We start from the raw sequence: 21,224 nt of genomic DNA, 5'->3' as shown, positions 1-21,224 counted from the left end.
GACTGTACACTATCCCTCAGCCTTGCTGCGCCCCCCCCCCCAGTTCAACTGGAGTAGGCGATTTGCGCTCTATTAATTTGGTCTGTTACGATGCTCTATGTGTTTGATTACTAATGCCTGTGTAGCACGGCGTTGCACACAGAGGACACAAACGTTCAGCCTCGACTCTTTATCATCATTTGTGTTAAAATTGGCAAAGCATACTAAATTGAACAAAATTATATAAATGCAAAATTTGAATTCATGAATCTATAACGGTATCTACGGTATAGCAAAATCCATATCATGGAACAACATAATACTTTCATAATACTTTCATCACTTTCAAGTCACTTTCATACCGGTATAGCGCTCACCCCTACATATTGGTGCCTGTATATTTTACAAATAACCATAAATTTCATTAAGTGATATAATGTTAATACGCCAAGTCACTTGAACTACCAAAAACTAAATTATTTATTTAAAATATAAACATGTGTCATACTGTCAGACCTATGTTCCTGTTTTGTTGTATTTTCTCCCCATGTGCTCCTCATGACCCAGTTTCTCCCTCTCATTTGATTAGTCATTTGGTTCAGGTGTGTCTTGTCAATTACCCTCGTTTAGTCTTGTGTATATATAGTGGTGTCTGTTCCTGGTTTCCTTTGTCCAGTGTTAATGTCATTTTGTTCACGTCCACGCAATGTGCTATGTGTGTTCCTGCCAGCCCTGTGTTCCCTTTTGTTTTGGATCATTAAAGACTGTTCTATGTATATCTCCTTCGCTGCTACACTGTAGACAGCGTGACACATTCAGGTAAGGGTTTTTACTGTAGCTTTTTATTGTATTTTCTGTAAAAACTTATTTTCTGTAAAAACATCTTTTACAGTGAAGCATTTAATGGTCTCATTCAGGGTCAGAAATGTCCATGTGCCGAATATTTTATTCTAGTGATGAGCTTAGAGGTTTAATGTTACTGCTGAGAAAGTAGTGACCTGTAAATATCAGGTTTGTTGTGTATTTACTGTCTCAGAGACCTATTTCTTAATCATTTACAGTATTTTTTATATTCAGTGATGATTTGATTTTACACAAATCATAATTGTTCATGTACAAAATGTATTCTAAAAGAATTGATGTGTTACACTTTATATGTACTAATATGTGTAACATGTTACTTTCATGTGACACTTTCCCTGACAAATACAACTGAAATTTCTCTCTTTGCCATTCTGGTTGAAATCAGTAGTACAAGTCACTAATGTTGATGGAGATGTTGGTGAGTAAAATGGGTAGTTCTATAGAGTATGTGTCAAGCTTATCAGTGATGGAAAGGTTTTCTTTCAAATTTATGTTTTAAAAACATGTTTCTTTTAAAATAACCTTGGATACTAACTAACAACTAGGGACTAACAATGAACAATACATTTATAGCATTAATTCATCCAGGTTACTCTTAATTGTATGGTATATTATTAATTTGTAATAAATTTTTTATCATATTTTAATAACCCATATTTATGAGTTGCAAGCAGACATTTTTAAAACCAAAAAAATAATTTTCAAAATGATTCATTGCACTATTTTAAAATCACTATGTAATCACAGCCATCATTTGATGCCATGCAAACCAATATCTAAATAGGAGCAAGTAATCTAAGGAAATTCATCTGACAAATTCATACAGCTCTAATATCCTGTCTGGTGCAGGTTATCAATATTAGCACAGTCCAGTTGCTTCTCCTCATCTGTGCCTCTATCATCACTCTTTTCTACAACCACCTCAAATCTTAAAATCACCTGAGTGCAGAGTTCTGCAGGCATCTTACGTTTCATTAATCATTAGTCTCTTTGTTTACATTAATATATTTAGATGCCTGACGAAGCATTATATGAATAATGTAAAATTAAAGACTGGAGATTTAACTAAAAATCTAAACAGTATAGATCTACACTGACTAAAACAATTATTAGCAGCTGGTATCAATCAAAATGTCTATATCCATAGTTAATATTCATTCCTAATAATATTCATTATAACCAATACATATTGTACAATATAAGAGACGCTACTCACTGTGGCTCCAGAGCACCTGACACTGGGCATCCCTGGTCTTGCAGCGACCCCCATAGCAGCGCCCCTGACAGAGCAAGAAGAGAGTACATCAGCATACCGTCTACACAGCCTGACTTACACTTTTGAACACTTTTGTGTCCATATACTGAAAAGTTAAACAAAGTTCAAGCCAACTGCCAAATCAGCCAGCACAACAAACAAAAAAAATTACTGAGTGCCCCTCACTGGAACATTTAAATTAATTTTAATTTAAATCTTATCCATGTAATTGTTTAACGAGATATGTCTGCCAGTGTTATGCAGTAAATCATGTAAACAACAATGCTTAGTACTATGGTTGCAAGAAACATGTAAGGTTCATATTAGACAGAAAAACTGAAATTATTTTACCAGTCCAGCATTGCACATGTAACCATCCAGTTTGTGGACATTATGTGGACACTGTTTGAGAAATTAATGAGAAGCATATGTAAATTTCTTACATTATTAGGATTATTATTATTATGATAACAATGATTTAAATGTATAATTACTTTACTCGAATCGCCAGTGCATGTTTCCGGCACATCACAGTCATTCACTGCATCCCTGCAGATCACTCCTCTCTGCTCATACTGCAACGTACAAACGAAATGAATCACACTAAATTATAAAAAAAGATCGACTGATGACTAGTCCCTTCAAAAATGAATAGTGCACCTTCATACTCTTCCAAAGCTGTATAGGCCAATTCACACTGCACCAACAGACAGCAACAGACACGTTTGTCTGGTTTTGTCAGATCAGTGTTACCCTGTCAGCATCCGTTGGCATTGGTTAGTGCCTATTTTTGATGTAGAACCAGCATTTGGGATGTCTTGGAATGTCTGAAAAGTGACATACTGTAATCTGGTGACATTGGCCGTTGATGTGCATCAGCCGGTGCAGTGTGAATTGGCCTTATGACTTTCTTTTTTCTGTGGAACACAATAGGATAAATTTTAAACAACATATTGATGGGAGAAACATGCTGAAATTTAAAAAATTATTCACTGATCCTTCTCTTCAGTGAACGCACAGCTCCATTGTAGATTGGATAATGGAGTCGACTAACTTAGAAGAGTCTGATTTGTGAATGAATCATTGAGGCTGTGACATGGGGTGGCAACTGCCACCCTAAGAGAAAACATTGCTACCTCTACATTAGTATGCCAATGTATTAAATATAAATCTTAGTATTTTCCTGGACCAATTAGCATTTCAAATTTCTCTTTTTCTAGCTGCCAGATTGGCGCTTGCAAGATAAGTTTTCCCGGTGACAACAATAGATGTACCTAACAAGATCAAGTCAGTAATCAAAGGCTTTTCAAAGTCTATTTATAAATTAAAAATCAATTAAAAATATTGTATATTCTCCTTGTTCTTCTTTGCATTATTAACTTGATGGTTTTAAATGTACAGTATAATGTGCTATATGCATTTTTAATAAGGGATGACTTGGGGTCATGGCTTAATTTTGTTGCGTTTACATTGTTGTTGCATTGAGTTTCTGTCACGTATCCGGTCCATGAACTTCCGTCTGCTAGCCATCAGAGGTCACCCTTCCCATTTCATTGACTCTTGCACTACACACTGTTGCATATCACCCCGGACTACATATCCCACCATCCACTGCACTAACGACACACACACTGTTGATTGCACAGCACTGATTGCACACAGCTGTTATCACTCACACATCCCCTATTTAACTCTCACTCTTATCCCATTGCACTGCAGAGTATTGTTGAGCACTTATCAGTTTGATAGCTACACTACTTAGCCTATTAGTTTTGTTTCCTTGTTTTGCCTTGCCTTGCCTTGTCAGTTTTCTCGGTTCTGATCTTTGCCTGTCTCCCTGGATTTATCCCTCTAGTCTCGCCCCTGTGGTTCTGTCTGCTGATCGTCGACCTACGCTAGTCCTAGGACTATTCTTGTGTTTTGCCCGCCATATACCTGTCTGCCTTTATCTGACCCATGCCTGTTGTATGACCACGTCTCTGTCTTCTCCTAAATAAGAGCTTGCATATGGATCCACACGTCTCACGTCTGGTCAGCCCCGTTACAGTTTCAAATGGACTCATTTAGAATTGCCTATTTGTCGTTTTTTAATTTTTTTTTTATCATGATGAGGTGATTTGAGGGAAATGACTGAATGAGTTAATATCACTGAGATATGCTCAAATGTACCGCTAGGTGTAGAATAGAAACCATCCGACAGTACATCTAAAAGTATTATCTCAAGTCAGTGGTCTGAGTGGCCATATACTGTAAGTTACAAACAAGTAAAATGGTATTTCTTCATAGATTCTTTTTTAGTGGTGCATCAATATGTAGAGATGAAAATGTGATGAAATAATGACTGATAAAAAAATTACTTGGGTAGAAAGCTGCTGGGTTTTTCTTTGTTGGAAAGACATTTTCTTATCCGGATCTTACATCCATTGAAAATGGCTTAAAGTGCAGCGGAATATGCATGACAGAGTATCAAAGGAGCTTCAGTAACTTAGTGGCAACACACTGGGCTTGCAAACATTTAATGTTGCAATGTCATGAATGGATTGCCTGTATTTGGTAAGTACTAAGGGGGGAAAAAAACAAAAAAACTTAATGATCCATGGAAGCGAAAGGTATGGCCCAAATTGGAAGTCTTGTGCTCTTCCAAAAAGTGTTAAGTGACATTTATATTTTGCCTGAGAAGCTAAAGTCTAAATCTGTTGACCACTCCAAGGCTGTTGAACTCATTGATTCACTATAAGAAACAGCGATCCATTATTGCAGTGAATCCTTTTTTGGAGGATGTTTCTTTGAACAGTTCAAGCTTTACAAAATAGCTGTTATATTACCAGTAATCAGTGCCACATGTGATCAGAGTTTGTTTTTAGCTCTGAAGAATCACCTAAGGTCTACAGTAGCAGTGAGTAGATTGTTGAGTTTGGCTGTTCTCAGCCTTGAGTCAAAACACACCAAGGTCTTGAATTTAGATGACTTTGTGAAAAGATTTGCTGAACAATTCATACTTGTATCCTTTAGAACTGCCAACTGTAGAAAATATGTCTGCAATTGTACATGGCATGTCTCTTTTAGTTTAGTCTTTTATTTTTAAGTTTGTCAAAGTCATGTTTCTTGTTTTGATATGTGATCTTGCCATGTGAATACTTTGCTTCATGTGTAACATTTTCATTAGGTATATGTTCAACTTGAAGCGGCACTGTGCAGACTGATCGGTGTATAACATCCAAGTATTGTGAGAGCGCTTGGAAAGCATACAGAGCCATCTGCTCTTTATAGCTCTCGCAGTACTTTGCTGTCATATACCGATAAGTCTGCGCAGCGCTGCTTTAAAGGGGTCATATGATGATTTTTTAAAGATCATTATTTTGTGTATTTGGTGTATGCACATTTGGGCACATTATGCAGATATTCCCACATAGTGACCTAGATATGTGGGGGCGTGTTAGAACGAGCCGTTTTAGGGGGGTTTTCTTATCAGTTTTTTTGTCACTTGTTGGTCAGTATAATAGTTTGTGTAAAACTCAGGAGATACATCAAAAGTTAAAGGGGTCATATGACATTGCTAAAAAGAACATTATCTGGTGTATTTGGTGTAATGAAATGTGTTTATGCAGTTTAAGGTTCAAAAAACACATTTTCCACATACTAAACATTATTGTTGCTCCTCTATGACCTGCCTTTCTGAAAAGTGTCGATTTTTACAAAGCTCATCGTTCTGAAAAGCGAGGTGTACGCTGATTGGCCAGCTATCCAGTGCGGTGTGATTGGCCGAATATCTCAAGCGTGTGACGGAAATGTTACGCCCCTTACCATACTGTGATGCCGTGTCCCGGTGCGACGAGAAAAAAACAATAAAACCCATTATAAACGGGGCATTTGTTGCATCCAGTAGGGACATACTTACTGATTATAATGACTTATACTGTCTTTTTACGCGCTGCGTTGCATCGCACCGTGTAAACATAAAACCATGTCTGCATTTGTGATCGGAGAAATGACAAACAACAAGCAATACACTGCTCAAAACTCGCGTTTGAATAGTCAGTGGCCAATTCTTTAAATATGAAAACATACTTACAGGCTGAGAGTCAGAACAGCCGGCATTGTAGGCTACTCTCCCAGGATCAGGAAACAGTGCTCCATAAAATGCGTGGCACACACATGAATATTTGGGTTGAACTGTTCTGGAACAGCATTGTAAATACAACTTAACCACTGATTTCTAGTTGTGCCCTCTTTTGGAAGGCCAAACAAAGTATTTTCGCTTTTCGCAACGAAACACACAGTGTCTCCACGACATGGTGGCGATGGCAGCAACAATACTACAGCAAGAATAAAAGTAATGCCTTCTTTCTTTGCGTAAACATTTGGGCGATGTCATGCCAATCTTCCCACACAGTGACATGGGGGGGTGTTTAAACGAGGCGTTTTAGGAAGGCATGGACGAGTCTTAACTTTTATAAAGAATATCTCTTTGGGTTTGAGACTTTAGTCTTTGCAACTTTAGGGATCTTATCTATTCACGAACAGCTTGTAACAGTCCAAAGAGAAAGGAAAACTTGAAATAGCATTATATGACCCCTTTAAAGGTCCCATATTGTCAAAACAGAAATTTCCTGGCTTTTTTCATGATAATCGAGGTCTATGTAACTACCATATAAGTTTCAAAACAGTCAATCCACAGTCAAATGCACACAGCCTGCATAAAGTAGCTGTGATTTTTCGTAAAGCAGTTGTGACTTCCGTAAAAAGGTGACGTCAGAACTATTCAGTCACCCCCTTTAGTCACGACTCCGAGCACTGCCCACAGTCCCACTCTCCTTTTGCCAAATCTCCAGACAAGTACAGTACAGAATACAGAAACCAAATACTACATCGCCAATCTGGAATCATTTTCATTCATGTCACACATCCGCATTTGTACAAACGCTCGGCTGGTCAGGTTTGTATTTACTGCATTCGGTGTTTAAAAAAAAACACGAATTACCATTCTGAAACATCCTGTTGCAAGAGCGTTTGAGGAGGTGGTTGGTTGTCTCCTGTCGTAGCCGATTCGGTGTCTGAGTTCGGCTCAAACATGTAAGGTCGGACAACATTTCCCTCAGCAGTGACCATCATTACCGGTGTTTCTATTGACCTTACTTGTGAGTATCACCAATCCCCAGCAGGCTACAGCATACATAACCCTAGTTACCTGTGGTTGGCCTGGCCGTGCTTATTAAAATCTTGTTAACATTAGTTAATGCACTGTGAACTAACATGAACTAACAATGAACATCTGTATTTTTATTAACTAACCTTAGTGAAGATTAGTAAATACAGTAACAAATGTATTGCTCATGGTTAGTTCATGTTAGTTTATACATTAACTAATGTTTTACTAATGAACCTTATTGTAAAGTGTTACCAATATATTTTACCATCTAACATTTTTTTTTATCCATTCACCCAATCCACGTGTTTTGGAAGACTTGGAATATAGCACAAAACATATGGTCTACTTATATGGTGCATTCTTTATAAATCTTAAAAGTTTTTTTCATTACCAGTAATTACTTGCATTTTCTTTGTGTTCCACAGAAGAAAGAAAGTCATAAAGCTACACAAAGCTATTGTATTATGGACATTTTCTATGACGTTTAATGAACAAGGACTAGCTAGCTCCAAAAAGAACCAAAATCACCACTATGATGGTCCTTTGGTCCTATTTGGAGATTGACAACTCTTGGTCATGACATGATGATGATAATTAAAATTTAGGTGAACAATTCTAACACCACTTACCTTGCAACGGCTACAACAGAGTCCATTGCTACACATTGCATCATGGGTCAAAGTGCATTTTTTACAGCATGCACCCCCAGCACGAGAGCAATCCTACAAGAGTGCACATCCAATAAAAACATCCCATTAGCTTATCACAGCATTGCAAAAATCACCTTCCTGTTCTCTTATATGAGCACTCTTTAAAGGGACAGTTCACCCAAAAATGAAAACTCACCCTCCTCTTGTTCAAAACCTGTACAAGTTTCTTTCTCTGTTGAACACAAAATATTATATTTTGAACAATGTTGGTAACCAAACAGTTGATGGTAACCACTGACTTGCATAGTATTTTTTCCATACTATAGGAGTCAATGGCTAATGCCAAATGTTTGTAAATGATAAGTAAATGATGATAGAATAAACATTTTTGAGTGAACTATCCCTTTAAGGCAGGGTGTGGATATAATAAATTATATAAGGAAATGTGTGTGACGTTATCTTGTCACCCACCACTTGGGAGCCACAGTCACATTCTTCTCCCTGTTCCACAAAGCCATTGCCACATTCAGGAGGATCCAACAACTGTAGCGACAGTAAATATGTCACTGCCCCATACTTATATTAAATATGCAGTGTTGAGCAAGCTAAGGAACCTAAATCTATCCATTATACATTAAAACTACTTCATATGTTTATTGTGTGCCAAATGTTTGTAAATGATGATAGAATAAACATTTTTGAGTGAACTATCCCTTTAAGGCAGGGTGTGGATATAATAAATTATATAAGGAAATGTGTGTGACGTTATCTTGTCACCCACCACTTGGGAGCCACAGTCACATTCTTCTCCCTGTTCCACAAAGCCATTGCCACATTCAGGAGGATCCAACAACTGTAGCGACAGTAAATATGTCACTGCCCCATACTTATATTAAATATGCAGTGTTGAGCAAGCTAAGGAACCTAAATCTATCCATTATACATTAAAACTACTTCATATGTTTATTGTGATGTCTGTGGTGGAAGATGTTCCATTTGCCAGCATGCACTGCATAAGTGGCACGTTTTTTTTTTTTTGTATCATTTTCATTGGTGTTGAATTTGATTATTTTTATGTTATGCTGAGTGTAGTGTACCTTGCCATTCTAACAACCATACACTCTAAAAAATTCTGTTTTTTTTTTTACCCAAATGCTGGGTTCGGCCTGTTGGGTCATTTTATTGGGTTGTTTTTAATATTTTTACCCAGGTGCTGGGTTATTTATTTATTTATTTTTTTACCCCAAATGCTGGGTTCGGCCTGTTGGGTCATTTTATTTGGAAGATGTTCCATTTGCCAGCATGCACTGCATAAGTGGCACGTTTTTTTTTTTGTATAATTTTCATTGGTGTTGAATTTGATTATTTTTATGTTATGCTGAGTGTAGTGTACCTTGCCATTCTAACAACCATACACTCTAAAAAATTCTGTTTTTTTTTTTTACCCAAATGCTGGGTTCGGCCTGTTGGGTCATTTTATTGGGTTGTTTTTAATATTTTTACCCAGGTGCTGGGTTATTTATTTATTTATTTTTTTACCCCAAATGCTGGGTTCGGCCTGTTGGGTCATTTTATTGGGTTGTTTTTAATATTTTTACCCAGGTGCTGGGTTATTTATTTATTTATTTTTTACCCCAAATGCTGGGTTCAGCTTGTTGGGTCATTTTATTGGGTTGTTTTTAATATTTTTTACCCAGGTGCTGGGTAGTTTTTCTGTAACTAAGCTGCTGGTTCTTTTTTTATGCTGGGTTCTTTTTTTCTACCCAAATGCTGGGTTGAGCCTGTCTCCAACGAAACAACCCAGCTGCAGAGTTACAGTCAGAAGAGAGCAGTTCTCAGAGCCGCTGATTTTGTGCACTTGTTCAGAGAAATAAAGGATCGTATACATTTTATTACATTTATAATGTCTTTACTGTGCTGTAAATTATATTATTTTACACAACGCAACATAAGGATGAGATGTCAGTCAGCAGCGGCCGCTTCGCATGATGGAAACGCCTTTTGCTTTGCATAACATAAATTGATTTTATTCATTATAATACTGAGTTTAAATGAATTTGCTGTTTAAATATGTTCTCTAATCTCAGTACTGTTTGTTTATGGGCAGGTTATGGAGTCAGTAACGGCATCTTTCAGCTACGAGTGAAACGCGAGGCGGCAGTCTGAGGTTTGCAGCTCCCCGGCGAACAGCAGTCCATCACCGGCTCAAATTACAGTGGCACACCGGCACGAGAATTAGTGCTATTTCAGTGAAAAGTGATTACAGAGAACGGTTGAATACACTTACATTAAAATGCTACTTTTAAATGTTACATTTTTATTCCTAAAATGCTTGTTAAATGAGTTTAAATGTATGTAATATTATAAACTATGCTGTATTCTTCCAAATAAATTAAATTTGTCTTGTATTTTGTCCATGGGTGTTCTTAATAATAAATGTTCATTTTTTGATTATTGCTGTTGCCTCTAGTAATTCTGAGTGTGATTTTTAATTTCCAGCCCATTTTAAGCCAGCAATATAATAATTTTGAAATAAGAGTTGACTTAAATAAAACAACCCAGCATGTTGGGTAAGAACATTTAACCCAACCAGCTGCATGGGTCAAAATAACCCAGCATGTGTTCTAGCCAATATTTACCCAGTGCTGGGTTGCCAAATAACCCAAGTTGGGTTGTTTTTTTAACCCAGCATTTTTTAGAGTGTAAAAATCTACACTTAGCTGTCTTCTAATTTTCCAAGTTTGTGAACTCATTGCTTGCTACATTAGTGTCAGAATTAGGATCTCTGGAGAAGGAGATAGAAGACACTCTACAATGCTTCAAGTCACTGGATCTCCACCACAACGGTCACAAGACGAACATTGCGTACTGATGTGCAGAAGGCACAGGCACTGTGTGCCTATGCGCTATGTGCTGGTACTCACACATTAGTGTCTGCAGCAGCCTGTCCATCTCTCTCATGGACAATTAATATGGTATTGGAATTAACAGAGAACACTCAAGAATATCAAGGAAAATAAAGCCTACCTGAGAATTAAGAAGGGGCAGTGTGATGTCTGTGGTGCTTTAGGAGTGGGGTTCCAATTTCCAGCATTCAATGTGGCATAAGCAGCACAGGTAAACTGCAATTTACAGTTTATACTGACAGATTTGTACAGGGCATAATTAATTATATATTTGCAATTCATTTTAATTATGAAAGTGTTGTAAGCTCAGTGTACCTTTGTCATTGGCTTGCAAAAGTTATGTCACCATCACTGTGACTGGCAGGCTGAATATCCAGGACTCAGCATATTGCGTTGTTAACGCTCAATAAAATAACATCTGCTGTTGTAAAATGTCTTTTTGTCCTTCCACAAAGATTAGGTCAAAGACTACACAATTTGCTAGAATATTGTCTGTGAAAATGCACCGTAGCATTTGATAAAATCACCCTACTTTTTAGTCAATAAAACAGCTTTTTTTGCTTGTAATGTTGTATTGTCGCAAATATATGCTAATAATTTTTCTCTCCCATTTTTAGTGGGTGTTCCAGACAAACCTTGTTAGGTTTATTGAAGAGGCAACTCCCTCCTCCTTGCTGGAGGAATTGAATGTACTCCTCTATACTGCACCGTGAAAACTTTCTGGGTAGATAGTATCTGTCAGGATGATATAATACAGTTCACAGTGTTCAGTTACCCTTACATGGAAAGTGTGTAAAACTAATTGATAAGGAACAGCGAAATGTAATTTAAATGTTTTTATCCAAAGCAACTTCATTCAGTGTATACATTATGGGTCATCCTAGGGATGAAATCTATGACTTCAGTATCGCTAATATATGGTCCACCAGTTGTGCAACAGAAACAAAATAATTTGTGAACATTAAGACTTGAAATGACTTGAAATGAAAAATACTCTCATGGTGAAGCAACAGTTCAAACAGAATCTTGCAGAGCTAGCAATCTGAAGAGTAACAATCCGGTTTAATGGCAAAGACATTTGAAGTCTATGACCTACTTGAGCACTGAGGTTACAGTAATGCAAGAAGGTTGTGTGCCATTCAGAAATGAATTGAGAATGGTTAAAATTCTAATTCAATTCCTAAATTTAAAGTGAATCTGAATTACGGTAGAAAACAAAATGCAGAATTGCAATTTAAATTTGAATGTACTGAAGTAGAATTGCATTGCATTTAAATTCAAAGAAATGTACATATATGTGTCTTAAACTTTGTTGGCTTGACAGCCTTGTTTGTGAGTTTGAGGATTTATAGGTCTTGGGGGCAGAGAGAATTACATAAATGTTATTTATTTAATTATTCAATGTTATTGGACCAGGGTGGAAGAGCACTTCCAGAATGCATTAACTGTGTTTCAATTCAGTAAATTCCTCTTTCTGTCATCCTGTGGGGGTATGGTTAGTTAAATTCAGTTCCTCACTTCTGAATTTGCCCAACCTTTGCAAGAACTCTCATCAAGCACATCATGTACAATGGGACCTCATGCTTGCAATGCAATTGCCAAACATTTGTGATTGAGCTTATGCACTTGTATCGTACATTTATCTAGCATGAGTATTAAAATTAAAAATGCACCTATAAAAAGACCAAAAAACATGACTCACCCGGTTAATGTACTGAAGTAGAATTGCATTGCATTTAAATTCAAAGAAATGTACATATATGTGTCTTAAACTTTGTTGGTTTGACAGCCTTGTTTGTGAGTTTGAGGATTTATAGGTCTTGGGGGCAGAGAGAATTACATAAATGTTATTTATTTAATTATTCAATGTTATTGGACCAGGGTGGAAGAGCACTTCCAGAATGCATTAACTGTGTTTCAATTCAGTAAATTCCTCTTTCTGTCATCCTGTGGGGGTATGGTTAGTTAAATTCAGTTCCTCACTTCTGAATTTGCCCAACCTTTGCAAGAACTCTCATCAAGCACATCATGTACAATGGGACCTCATGCTTGCAATGCAATTGCCAAACATTTGTGATTGAGCTTATGCACTTGTATCGTACATTTATCTAGCATGAGTATTAAAATTAAAAATGCACCTATAAAAAGACCAAAAAACATGACTCACCCGGTATCCTCCATGATGCAGCCTAACCATGGATCTGGACACTTACAGTCTCCTACAACACACACATTCATTACAACAGTCAGCAGTCCTCATCTATTTTGTTATATTTCATCAAGAGTTGGAAGGATGTTTACCTGCAGTAGCACGATCTTTATTCCACATCATACCAAGGTTCTGTCCTAAACTCTGACACAAGGTTATAGCCATGGGCCCCACGTTTCCATACTGACATGCACACACAGATGGAAAGTTAATAGTCATTTAGCAGATGATTTAATACAAAGTGTTTTGCAGTATGCTTATTATTAGAAATAACCCCCGTGGTGATTATTAGCAGCATCAAGTGGAATTGTAAAATAAACATGTATATTGTGCCTTCCAAAAGTTTGGAAACATTCTAGGCAAAGAACAACATCAGCAAGTCCTTATCATTTTGTGATAACTTTGAACTGATAAGGGGAAAACACAAGATATAAAAAATATTGTACTAAAAGTTATTTAAAAACATCTCTAAACAGTGTTCTAATTGGTCTGTAGTGTACTGACCTTGGTCAATCAGTAAAGCTATAAAGCAGTGCTGACCCAATAACCTTAAAACAAAAACTTGGACACAGTTTAATCCATCAGTTAGGTACCAGAGCTGCTAAAGGTGCATGATGTGTGTCTGACTGTCATGTGTATATTGCCATTTATAATAAGTAATCAAAAAGAAAATCCTTATTGTTGGTCAACGATCAATGAAATGATTTTACATTTAAACCAAGAACTGATAAAGATTTATGCTGATATTGTCCAAAATCCCACTCTGAAACGTTGAGCATTTGGAGGGCACTGCAGTTCCACCTCATCTGACACCACTGGTTGAACCAATTTTGCTTTGTCAGGCTGGTTGCAATGTGCAAATAATGAACAGTGAATGCAAATCAACTGACTATCGGATTACTTATAGTTGGCTCTGCAAATTGGGCTGGGATAGGACAAAGTCAATGAATTGACATTTAAAATAAAAGAAGTGTCTGTTCTATTCTAGAATGAAGCCATATTTAAAGGTGAATCTGCAGCCAGTTGCAGAGCTTGCTCCCTTCTGAAATACTGTTGGCACATGATTGTTGAAAATTAACAGACCTTGATATTTATTTGGAAATTATTTGATTGAGATTATGAAGACAAACTTTTTTTTCTTTGGAACACCAGTCATTTATAATAAGAAAATAGGGTCAATTCACGTTCACAAAGTGACTTAAGGGCAAAATGGTGATGGCTCAGTGTTGCTTTTTGCTATTTGGCAGCTCTGAGCTTCAGCCATTTAGCTCTCACCTCATTGACTCCTCCTCCTCGTGTTGGTGAGCAGATCCCCTCAAAGTAGGCAGTGCCACTGCTTCTGCTCTGAAATGTGCGTCCCCTACGGGCCAAATAATACCAAGAACATTTTCAGGTTTAAAGCTTCTTACAGAGTTGGTTATCATAATGCAAATGCATTGCATAAGGCCCCATGAAATGGTTTGACAAAAAACATTTTTTCCCTCTATTGATGCATTTCTGACTGAAACGAGTGTTTAGGGGGAAGGATATAAAAGTGCATTTTAAGGTTTCATTTGTTAACATTAGTTAACTACATTAGTTTACATAAACTAACAATGAAAAACACTTCTAAAGCTTATTTTTAGTAAATTTTGGTCAAGGTTTTAAAAACTTTTGGAGGTACACTAGAATATAGATGACCTCAAGGCTAACAAACATGAACTAAAGTAAGTTTCATGGGGCTTAACACAGTGTCCTAACCAGATGCGACACAAATCTACGACACACAATAAAATGTATCTTTTCCATGTTAATCTGAGGCGGCGGCTTGAACAGCATACAAACTACAACAGTGATAATCTCAGGCACTGATTATGTGCTAATGTGTGTAAAGTGAGTTTGAATATCACCTTACATGACTTTTATATTATACTAAAAGCGACCATGCATAATTTACCTCAGAACATTAATGTGAACTCAATTTAAACAAAGTTTATTCTATGACAAAGATTGTATCAGTCACTCAGTATGTATTTTTAATAATGTTAAATTTTTTAAATATTTATGAATTACATTATGTACTTATCTATTTCGCTGGAGTGTAAGTGCACTTGCTCTGATTGGCTATGATTGATTTTGTCGTGTCTCATATCTGTTTCATTTCTGATGTGGATAGACAAATTGTTTGTTGCTGGAATCTTATCATGTTGCGACTGGTTAGAACACAGTGTTAATTACATTGAATGGATATTTACATTCAATATATTTATATTGCATGTGTTTAATGCAGTGACCGAGCCTGAGTGTGTCATCTGTATGTAGAAGGAAACATAACATACGAGAGCAGGTGAGCTGCATCACTCTTCTCTTTGATATTCTCCTTCCTGTATTTCATAAAGTCACGCAGGGTCACCAAAGGGTCGTCGCCAACAGAAACCATGTTCTGAGTTGACCATGTCTCCATGGCGACAAGCACTATTCTAGTGTTCAGCTGCTCCTTGTAAATCTGGAATTTAATAGGATGTTTTGTTAAGTATAAAAATTGCTACAGTACTTACTCAAAGAGAACATCATGAGAAAGACTGTGTATATGTCTGTCAAACTTCAGGACATACAACATCAGCCATATTCACTACAGCTTTGGCAAAGTTCCTCGTCTGAGGGGCTGATCTTCGCATCTGTACAAACTACAAAGAGAAACATCAAGACAAATATTACATGAAAAAAGAAATACAGAAAATAATAACGTAAAAGTAAATAAATAAGAGATCTTACCAGTTCATAATCATTGACCACTAGTAACTCTACATACTTTGTTTCACTCTGAACTGTGCGTGGACCCCTCCGAACCTGTAGAGGGAAATATGGAGTCACAGATTTAGGCAAACCAATGTATTTAAAGGGTTGAAGCAACACCACAGAATGAGACATGTCAGTGGTGCCTGCAGCTCTACGGCTATATCTGGAAAACTTTCCCCCTGTAAATATTAAGTAGAAATATTATGTGTATGCTGTACATCTGTTGACTAAACTGACAATGCCATTCATTCATAAATTAATCATTCTTTTGAATTGGTACTTTCTTTTCAGTGAATTAGCCAAAATTAGTTTTTTTTAAGTGGTGAATCGATTTGACACAGTTCATCAATCAGTAAAAAACGACCATGATACTGATTGCCGTTCACACTGAAAGTGTTTTTGAATCTGCCCGTGCTGTTTTTCAGTTGTATTCCTATGTAAACGTACACTAGATGGATCTCTTTGACCATTGTATTGCTTTTTCATGCCTTAGAATGTTTAAAATTGGCTAGAGATGACTTTCTTTAGCTTTACCGTTGCTCTCAGTGATTGTTTTTTTTTTATACAGCTGTATATATAGAGTAAATAATGCACAAATCTGTACATAAATCTTCTGTTCCAGATTCATACACACCATTATTATTTATTGCTAAGTCTTACTTATTTAAATGTTTCTGTTCTCATGTCAGATATGTATGTATGTATGTATGCATGCATGTATGTATGTACCAAGAGCTCCTTAAAAAACACAACAAATTCCTGGTGTGTTTGCGCACACTTGGTGAATAAAGCTAATTCTGATTCTTGTTTGGTCTTAAGAGTCTCAAGTCTTAGAGAAGCTAATAATCAAGAAAATTTTAACTTTTTCAGAGTTGAATTGAATGTTTGGAGTTGTTTTTGAAAAAAAAAAATAATATAAATTACCTCTGTGATAAAATCCCACAGGTGTCCCTGTGAGATGTTTGTGTAATGAAGATCAATGTTCATAATACAGCCAGTGTGAAGAACATGTTGTGATGGAAATGTTTTGATGGAGAAAGTTGAAAAAAATTTCAAAATGTATTATTCTTTTGTTCATCAAAAAATTAAAAAGTTTGATTTCTATTTCATATAATTCCCATTTTAATGCGCTTAAATGTTGCAATCCAAAATGTTAAAATGTAGGGTATGATATTTAATGAATATCTATGTTTTCTAACTTTCTGTTTTATTTGAATATCAAGGTCTGAGATTTACTCAAAAGGTTATTGGACTAATTGGTCTCTGGAAATCGGTATTATTCGCTTTTGTAATGAAACATTTGTGGACACATTCAAGTTTTATGATTTGTCAAGTTACAATAATGTTTTTATTTTGAAGTGAGGCTGATGATACACAGGGCAATTTTTTGAGCAATTTTGCGGGGCAACTTTTTTGAGCAATGTTGCTTGGGCACTTTCCCATCAAGAATGGGTAACAAATTTCAATCTGGATACTTTAGATCAGTCGTGGTCCCTGTGTCTCACCTGGTTGCCTGTTGACGGCAACATTAACCAAAGATGCCCAGCAACATTACTCAAAAAGTTGCCTCGTGCATCATCAGCCTAAAAAGGTATAATTAAACCAATGTAAAATGAATTCCATTAAGTGGCTTCTGTAGTGAAGAACAGATGTTGTGCAGAGAGGGAAAGGACGCAAAAGAAAAACCCTCCATTGCGTAACGCAGTGACCTGGAAGCATTTCCCAGTGGGTACTCTTAAGAGGGTTTTTATGCGTAAGGTTACAAATGTCTGTTCCTTTTTTACGTGTTTCCCAAATATGCAGTTCACATGATACTTAAGTCACTGTCTGTTCATGAAGTGCTGAAATGTCAATCATTCATCCACATTATGACCTACAACTTTTGGTGTAATGTTAATAAATACTTGTCATTTACCTGACCAAGGATTTTCTAGTTAGTTAAAGCAGCACTATGTAACTTTTGGTGCTCTAGCGGTTAATAAACAGAACTGCACACATCCTGCGGAAGAACATTCCAACCGGAGCTGCTTCTCTAAGTTTATGTCTATAGCGATTCACGCAGGTATGTGTTACTCCGCAGCAGTGACGCCCCGATCAGGCCACAATAGTCCAAATATAAGTACTTATTATAAGTGTACCGTAGTGATTCGGAATAAGACAAAAACGCGGTTTGGAAGATGAATTCATGATGTACTCACTCATTATATACATTTAGCAAATTTTGAACACAAAAAAAGTTACATAGTGCTGCTTTAATTATCTACATAATTAAATATTATTTAGCTTTGCTTTAGGGACATTCACTAAGAGGTGCTCCTTGATCCTCAAATTGATAACAAGGACAGCAATGATATGACAGCTTTGGATATTAAAGAGGAAGAAGAGGTTGTGAAATAAATATAAATTATTAAGGTTATTCTCTTTAATTTGGCCATATTAGTTGGGTAGGCCACTGGGCCTCGCTGCCTTTCTTCTAGGACACATGCAAAGGAGCTGTTGTCATAGGGGTATATTTCTAAAATAGAAGTGAAGTGCCCCCCCCAACTGTCTCCACCCACATTTTGGCATTCATTCAACTGCATATTGAATTAGTTAGTAGGCCTGTGTTTTATTTTCTGTTGTGTGGCTCCCTCCCCTTTTCCCAACCTCTACCCTCCCACCTTTCCACAGCTTGACACATTTTTTTTGCCTTTTCCTGATGCGAACGATTTGTGTTAACAGAGTGATTTCACAACCCTTTCACAAGCTAGTCTCAGCCTCAGACGTCACACCCACTGACCGCCCACAGTCTGTTCGAGGGGTATCTTGTACATAAAACCGAAAAACAGGGTCTCGAACCAAACCATTAATCGGATGTATTTACAAAAATTTATATCTTTCTCATTGCCAGATTGTTTTGTGCATTTTCTGTCTTTCTCACCTGTATTTATGTGAGTAAACTCTAGTTTAGTCATGTTTGAGTTGTGTTTTGTCTCGTCTAATGCTCTGTCCAATCCCTTTATGGATATAATTTTGTCATCAATAATTCTGACATTATATTTTGGGTGGGCATAGTTGGTACTAGGCTAGCATCAGTAATTTCAGTCAATTTTAATATATTTAGCGTGTTCAGACTCAGTGCAGTATAACAGCACTCGTCAATGTCTAAAAGTTTGAGATTACCAATCAAATCAAAGAATGTGAGGGTTGAATGTTCACAGAAACTGAGCAGGAATTGTTCTGAGGCACTTCTAATAGTTAAAGAATGTAAGATAAGATGTAAGAAACTAAGCATGAAAGCTGAATCCAGCAATATTTATTTGCTGACTGTGTACTACATAAAATGTTGCCATTTTGAATGTCATCTACAGTATTATGCATTATTCTTCACACAATGTAATTGCTAATTGGTACTGAAAACTGAAAACAATTCAATGAGAACAATCAGATTCAACAGTCAGAATTTGATTTAATGATAAATATATTTAAATCTAAACTGTGATTTTGATAATCTTGTTTTTTCCCCTGATATTTTGTTTCGGCCAGTAGAAGTTCTGAATGGCTGGTCATCTAAAAATTGAGTAGAAAAATTGACTTTTGAGTGAAAAATTTCATTTGAAAACCTGCCTGTCATATCATGTACTGTGTTGAGTCAACAACTAATGCCACCGCATCATGTGAGCCGGATCAATTACTGATGTAATCAAGCCATAAATATATTTCCAGTAGTTATACTTCCTGCTGTTCAGCAAAATACATCAGAAATATCCTTCCCCTTTATGGAACCCTTGTTCAGTTAGTTTACTGTTGGGAGTAAGTGGAGCACTGGTAGTTATGAGTTATCAAAATCCACTGACATCATAGGATCATATATTCTAGGATACTGGCACATTTAAAGTTGAAGTGACTGCCAAACATGTCTGAAAATGTTTTGATTGAGTAACTTGTGGATCAGTGCTGACTCGAGACGCAAACATTGTCAGTTCAGTCCAATTTGGTGAATTGGTTCAACAGTTAACAAAAATAATAATTTCAAAAGAACGAACTGGATTATTTCATTTTAGTCATCACTATTTTCTTCTATCTTCACTATCTTCATAGTCATCACTTCTGGTCAAATGTTTCAAATGATTAAAGGGGTCATATGATGCTATTTTAAAGATCGTTATTTGGTGTAACAGAATATGTTGACATGCTTTAATGTTCAAAAAACACATTATTTTTCAAATACTGTACATTATTGTAGGCCCTCTATGCATCATTTTCAACAAAGCCCCCTCCTTTGACAAGCGCAGTCTGCTCTGATTGGCCAGCTGACCCAGTGCATTGTGATTGGCCAAACACCACAAGCACGCGTCGGAAATGTAACGCCCCTTACCATAATCGCGAGCGTCAGCGTTCAAAGTAAATATCAAGACAGTTAATAATGTTGTTAGTTTTACCATCAGTTCAAGCATGAAAGGGCAACAGAGGCGCGTGACAGACACAGTGATGATGCATTACACATTAGGTTTATGCATTATGCATTACACAGCGGTTAAGACAGCTGACGTGCTATGATTTCTGACAGGCAGTTCACTCTCCTGTGATGTGACCCTGTTCCCCTCACACACACACGACGCGTTACTCTGCGCGGCGCAAAACTACTTACTTAAACTAATAACAAAACATACTTACAGTCGCTGATTCAGAAGCGCCAGATTGTCATAGCAAAGTCGGAATTTACCCTTTTTTTATTTTTTAGAAATAGCCTTTTTGCACAGCCAGCCTTGTACTCGTCCATAAAATGCGTTGCACAAATTCGAACATCTGGGTTGTGCTGTTCTGTTGTAAATAAATCTTAACCAATGATTCCTAATTGCATCTACTTCCGGAAGGCCAAATAAAGTGATTTTGCTTTCGTACTGAAACACAGAGTCTCCCTGACCTGGCTGCATCAACACGACTGCTGTTCCTGAAACCACGTCTTCTTTCTTTGTGTGCACATTATGCTAATATTTCCACATAGTGACATAGATATGTCGGGGCGTGTTAGAACGAGCCGTTTTAGGTAGGCGTGGCTGACTTATCTACATAATTAAATATTATTTAGCTTTGCTTTAGGGACATTCACTAAGAGGTGCTCCTTGATCCTCAAATTGATAACAAGGACAGCAATGATATGACAGCTTTGGATATTAAAGAGGAAGAAGAGGTTGTGAAATAAAAATAAATTATTAAGGTTATTCTCTTTAATTTGGCCATATTAGTTGGGTAGGCCACTGGGCCTCGCTGCCTTTCTTCTAGGACACATGCAAAGGAGCTGTTGTCATAGGGGTATATTTCTAAAATAGAAGTGAAGTGCCCCCCCAACTGTCTCCACCCACATTTTGGCATTCATTCAACTGCATATTGAATTAGTTGTAGGCCTGTGTTTTATTTTCTGTTGTGTGGCTCCCTCCCCTTTTCCCAACCT

The 21,224-nt window shown here is 36.9% G+C and overlaps 1 protein-coding gene across 1 annotated transcript in view; it reads right to left on the bottom strand.

Annotated features, from left to right (window-relative positions):
• The window catches only part of LOC107551824 (disintegrin and metalloproteinase domain-containing protein 11-like), a 47,283-nt gene that overhangs the window by 8,416 nt on the left and 17,643 nt on the right, over window positions 1-21,224 (bottom strand). The window contains exons 9-21 of the mRNA XM_016233576.1: window positions 15,767-15,841; window positions 15,607-15,678; window positions 15,331-15,497; window positions 14,288-14,372; window positions 13,105-13,195; window positions 12,971-13,022; window positions 11,439-11,538; window positions 8,679-8,750; window positions 7,877-7,969; window positions 2,593-2,673; window positions 2,450-2,500; window positions 2,060-2,123; window positions 112-203 (exon numbers count right to left, since the gene is read on the bottom strand). Of these exons, the coding sequence (XP_016089062.1) occupies window positions 112-203; window positions 2,060-2,123; window positions 2,450-2,500; window positions 2,593-2,673; window positions 7,877-7,969; window positions 8,679-8,750; window positions 11,439-11,538; window positions 12,971-13,022; window positions 13,105-13,195; window positions 14,288-14,372; window positions 15,331-15,497; window positions 15,607-15,678; window positions 15,767-15,841 (1,095 nt within the window). The remainder of the gene's footprint in view (window positions 1-111; window positions 204-2,059; window positions 2,124-2,449; window positions 2,501-2,592; window positions 2,674-7,876; window positions 7,970-8,678; window positions 8,751-11,438; window positions 11,539-12,970; window positions 13,023-13,104; window positions 13,196-14,287; window positions 14,373-15,330; window positions 15,498-15,606; window positions 15,679-15,766; window positions 15,842-21,224) is intronic.

This window comes from Sinocyclocheilus grahami, unplaced genomic scaffold (assembly GCF_001515645.1).
Source record: "Sinocyclocheilus grahami isolate Dianchi unplaced genomic scaffold, SAMN03320097.WGS_v1.1 scaffold435.1, whole genome shotgun sequence".
Classification (NCBI taxonomy): domain Eukaryota; kingdom Metazoa; phylum Chordata; class Actinopteri; order Cypriniformes; family Cyprinidae; genus Sinocyclocheilus; species Sinocyclocheilus grahami.
Note: the sequence above shows the minus strand (reverse complement) of the source record. Positions and strands in the feature narration are given on the sequence as shown.